At 43.7% G+C, this 5,532-nt stretch overlaps 1 protein-coding gene across 1 annotated transcript in view; it reads right to left on the bottom strand.

The window, feature by feature from the left end:
* The window catches only part of LOC118341604 (latent-transforming growth factor beta-binding protein 2-like), a 9,122-nt gene extending 4,100 nt beyond the window's left edge, over positions 1-5,022 (bottom strand). Inside the window, exon 1 of the mRNA XM_035679901.1 lies at positions 4,295-5,022. Within this exon, the coding sequence (XP_035535794.1) occupies positions 4,295-4,586 (292 nt within the window). The 5' untranslated portion in view covers positions 4,587-5,022. The remainder of the gene's footprint in view (positions 1-4,294) is intronic.
* Between the last annotated feature and the right edge of the window lie 510 nt (positions 5,023-5,532).

Below are 5,532 nucleotides of genomic sequence, written 5' to 3'. Positions count from 1 at the left end.
TAACTGCGGGCAGTTATCAGTTAGCCTTTAAGGCGTAAAGTTAACAGCCATCAGAGGAAAACCTGGAAAACTATTTTCCGCCGCATAAAATTGTATCGCAGTTTCACGCAAATCAGTGAATACGAAGTAGAAATTGTGTAATACACACAGTGTAGTTTTTCATGTTTTTAGTGTAGTGAATATGGTGTTTTGAAGGAGTCTCTTTTCAGAAGTTGGTTCAGTTGTTTTGCAGATCCGTGTGCACAAGGTTCGTTTTCACATCGTTGTGTAAACTGAAACCTGTTGATGATTAATTATGTGTTGGAGCCCGAAGAGGAAAAATGACCCAATAATTTCAGCTTAAAACAAAAGATTAAAAGTGCTGTCTTGAGCAACCTGGGTACTGAAACAATCGCGCCGCGCCCATCCAATAAGCCTTATTAAAATCATTTATATTTTAGAAGCATAAAAATCAGATTTGTGCAGTAGAAGCCTTATGTTTTTTCTGCCTCGATGTGAGCGCTCCAGATTGATCTTAAGACAGAATCTTATGCTTGTTTTCATAATTTCAAATTAAAAGCATTTATTAATGCTGTTTTAGATTGTCAGTTTAATTTAGCAGACAGTCACAACAGACGAGAGACACTTTAATTTACAGGCCCTCACCACACATTACACACATTAATTATGTTTTTACGCTCTGTTTGCACAAACACACTGCTGTTTAGCTCCTCAAGGCTTGTTCCACAGATGAATCCTGGGAAGACGTGGGCCGTGGCCCCCTTGTTCCCTGTCGAGGTCAGGTGACCGATGTCAAACAGCGCCCCGATTGGGAATGGGAGGTGAAAGTGGACCGGGGGCCGCCCCGACACAACTGGCCAGCCCGCTTCCCTACTTCCTGTTGTAGCGACAGGATGCTTTTTGTTACCCAGAGTGCCAGTGAGCGGCATAATACCCAGAAGTCCGTGCAGGCAGGAAGGAACCGGCAGCTTAATGCCAGCTCGCCTTCTGAGCTGTGTGACTTTCTAGCCAGCAGCTCTGTGATCTAGCCCAGAACAGGCTCACCAGCCCAGCAGAAATAACCGAGCTATTATCTGATTTTATTGATTACTCCCCTACTGATTATTATTGATTATGTACTGATTATTATTGATTAACGTGACGAGTTGGAGTGTGTGTTTTCTTATGTCTAACTTGCTTTATATGAGTTATATAACAGAATTGAGGGTTTATTCTTTAACTGTCTGATTCAATGAATGAGAGCTCCCAGCCTTGCTGTTGGGAGCAGGCATAAACATAAGCGACCGTCTCCATGTTTGACTGCTAAATGGGACCATGCCAGTTACTAAATGAAGCATCAATTTTGCCTGTATGGGAAGAAGACTGAAACTAGAGAGCTGAGACCAATAAACTCATGCAGGAAACTGTTTACTGAGGCTCATACATCAACTTTCTCCATAAAGACCTGCATGGTATCGGTTTTTATTGGGCAGCCAGTGGAGGCTGCCCCCCTGCTGGCCCAAACTTCAGAGCGGATCTCCCCACAAAAGTGATGGATTCATAGTTGATGTGTACAGTTAGCTGCAGCAGCTTTAATGGCGGACTATTTCGCTCCCGTAATGCAAATAACGATGTGAGTACTTCCTCCAACCTCCTGGTATCCTGTGTAAAGTGGTCCACACCCCACCCAAGCATTGCCATGTAATGCTTTGTATTTGAAATATTTGTTTATTCTACAAGTGAAACTTATTACATAGCACATCCACAACACACAGACACACAGCCACACACACTGACAGTGACCTCGCGCCCTACGAGATGGAACTGGCACAACACACACCACACACCACACACACCAGCACACAGCACACACACAGTTAGCAGGAGGTTCCTGGAGGTAACTGTGGGCAAAGAGAAGAAAGCAGAGGGATGGAAGAGAGGAGTGGTGCGTGAATAAACAGAGAGATTAAGGGCATGAAGGATATAAAACCAGAGAGTGATCACTGAGGATGCCTGACAGCTATGTGGTTGAGGTTTGGTTGAAGCCAACACTGTGGTCATTACCACACCTCTCACAGAGATTTTATGCAGGCTCGTTGATGCTACATGTTGCCAAACAGTCTGGTTATTTCCACATCCAGCAGTTACAACCATGATCATTCTCCTCCCCTGAGGGAAATATCTCTGCTGCCAAGCTAAACGCTCCGCATTATGTCCACAGAGCGAGCTGCTCTTGAAGAACAAGCGCAGCGTTTAATTTAATCATGTTTAAATTAGGAAAGTGGTTTGAAACAAGCACACGAAGAGAATAAAGAAATATTTCTCGTAAAAATATCTGATAAAGAAAACGTAAACTTCCTGTTTGTGTGAATATGAGCTGATTTCTGACAGTAAAGTAAGAAAATAAGATAAATAAATCAAAATAATTAAATAAAAAGAGAGATTTAAAACAGATTAGAGATTAGAAACATTTAAATTATGAGATATAAAGTTGAAATTATTCTCCATAAGACTCGATACTGTCAGACTTCTTGTTGCCCCCTGCTGGCCATTAGAGAGACTGCAGCTATAAGACACTGATTATATACTGTGAATGTCTGGGATCAAGTTCAGGCTGCACAACTATTCACTGGCTCTGCTTCAGGCGCTGAACTCGACCATCAAACAGCTGCAGCAGCTTCACACGTCACACGCTGTCCTCATGTGTTCATTTTAATGTCTTCACTCAAGCAGCGTCTCTCTGTTCGCTGGGTCTTACAGTCCAGGTGAAATTAACCCTTTAAGATCACACCCTCAGTTATATTGTTCACATATTTAACAATTTATGATAAAATATGTCACAAAAACTCAGTTTCTTTGTGTTTTTATATAAAATCCAATCATTGTGTCTTCCTGTGAAACTAAATGTGACGCGTGCTGATGTCAACATGAACTATCTGATCTGAACCAATAATATCAAACATTCACCTGTCAATCAATCAATCCCAGCCCGACAGAGTCCACTAATGGATCCACTACAGCTGCTGGACTGTGGGGACGTAGCACACAGCGTTGTTAGCTACAGCGACAGGTCCTTTACTGTCTCTTCTTAAAGGAAATCTGTAAATATGAGGAAGCTAACAGTTTGACTTTCACTCCTCTGTTCACAGTGAACAGCAGCAGGATTCAGGTGATAGACGGGTCCGATAAGAGCTTCTCAGCCGACCGTGTAATCAGTGATCAATAAATCAAGATAACCAACCTTTTTCCTTTAAGGGGATCAGTGAGTAAACTGACTATTTTATCTATATTTCATATTGTATTGATCAATAACAGACAAACAGTGAACTCAGTAACTGCAGATGTTTGTGTAAAACCAGAGATTAGGATGAATTTAGATCCGAGAAGAGTTTTTGAAATGTTTTTGATATCGACCTAGTGTATATTTTTTAAGTTTTCTCACACTCATTAAAACCAAGAAGACCTCGTGACCCCCTGTGGAGCTTTGCTGACCCCTAGTGGAGGTTCAGTAGATCAGTAGATCACTGGTTAATGTAGCTGTAGATTCCTTCTGGTGTTTTCTGAATCATTTGGTTTGAACAACCGCTCACTGAACCACACTGTCGCATTCTGCCACCGTTGCTGAACTCCTGGTGGTAAACGTGGGCTGTTTGAGGGTTCAGAGGTTTTAGGGTTCGCGGCAGGAGGCGTGACCTCCTTTCGGACTTGAGTCGAGTCAGAAAGTGTGTAGACCGATTATTAAACAACATAAATGTACATACTGTAGAGGTATGAGCCAATCAAAGGTCTGTATGTAAAGTGCTTCCTGTTACTGAACGACACCTCACAGTCATCATTAAAGCAGCGGTGCAGATACAAGTGGCTCACTAAGGGCCCCGAACTGCTGCGGGCCCCGAACTGAATCACCTGCATATACGGCAGTTACTGGAACATCTGTATGTGTTTGAATCCCTCTGGGCTTATGAACTGCAATGATCTGACATCTATGGAGGCCCAATTCTGCCAGTGTGACCAAACAAATGGATTCTGTGAGAAACTTTAATGAAAATAGTGACTTTGTGAAGTCTACTGAAGATACTGAAGAGAAATGGGCTTCAATGGATGTCTCTGTTGTTTTTATGTCACTTTAAACTGTATAAACTGTAATAACTACACAGTGGTCACATTAGGACTCAAAGAGGACTCAAAATTTAACATTTAAGACTTGAGACTTGAGAAAACAATGGCTTTGTCCCACCTCTGCTCACAGTAACACCTGTTATCATACACCAGGTGAGTCATGAAAGCTTTTGTGGAAGGTAAAAGGCAAACTTACAGACTCTGAAGCCCGGTCCATGGGAGCCGTCTCTCCTTCCTCCCTCTCCTCCTCCTCCTCCCCCCTCGCTGCTGCTGTACAGCGTGGTGACGTTGCCTCGCTCGCAGTAGTTGACACATCGCTCCTGGCTGCAGCGCACCTTGCAGATTGTCGGCGTGAACATCACCTGGATCCTCTCCACTCCTCCTCCTCCTCCTCCTCGTCCTGCAGCTCTCTGTCCATCAGCTGGAAGAGGAGAGACAAAGACGATGAAGACGGCCGACAGAAACCAGCAGAGTCGAGGCTGCAGCATTTCACTTTGTGTTGCAGTCAGAGTTTGTGAGCGCGTTGCATCGTCCGTACCCCCGAACCTCTCCCCTCTAACTCTAACTCTACCTCGCTCTGCCCTCCCTCCCTCTCTCTCTCGCTCTCTCTCTTTCTTACTCTGTGGTGGAGCTAAAAACGAGTGTCGCAGGAAAAAAGGAGGGAAGGAAGGAAGAAGAAAAACGACCAGGCTGCTTCCCCCCTCGCTCTCTGCGCCGTTTCCCCCCTAAACACTCCTGTGAGTGAGCGAGCGAGCGAGCGAGCAACAGTGTGTGTGAGCAGAAAGAGAGAGAGAGAGAGAGAGAGAGAGAGAGGTAGAGAGATAATTGAAAGCAGTGTGCAGGACTGGGCTCGGCTCCAAACTAAATGTTTAGCAGGGATCTGGTCCATCAGTCCACAGAGGGAGGGAGAGAGAGTAAGAACATGTGAAGCTCTCTCTATCTTTTTTTATGGGTCTTTTTGGTGGTATGAGCGGAGAGAACACACAGTTTCATAACAGACCTCAGATCAGTGGAGGACGTCAGGCTGATGATGCAACCCGGGTTTGGGTTTCAGGGGCCGACATTCATAAAACATGTCGGAGCTAAAAGTAGCTGCTGACTGCAGAGGTGGAAGAAAAACTTCAACCGTCCAATAAGTTTAAAAAACATATTTACTAAATCTATTTCTTTACTTTAACGAAAGCAATAATTATTAATCTTTAATTTATTACATTCAATAAAGTCTCCAGCTACACGCTAGCAAGCTGCTGCCACGTCAACACCTACAGTTTATATGATGAATGATGTTTAATGTACTTTACTGTCTGTTTACTGCATCTGTTTACTGTACTTTACTGCACTCCAATTTTACCTTACCTTTATCGCATTGTTACGCTACTTTCACTCCGGCGTCCGTTTACCTGCCATCTCGTTTTACTCGTACTTTACTGCAAT

Source organism: Morone saxatilis, unplaced genomic scaffold, assembly GCF_004916995.1.
Source record: "Morone saxatilis isolate NCDOM2014 unplaced genomic scaffold, NCSU_SB_2.0 Contig8, whole genome shotgun sequence".
NCBI lineage: Eukaryota > Metazoa > Chordata > Actinopteri > Moronidae > Morone > Morone saxatilis.
The sequence above is the reverse complement of the archived record's forward strand: the minus strand, read 5'-3'. Positions and strand labels throughout refer to the sequence as shown.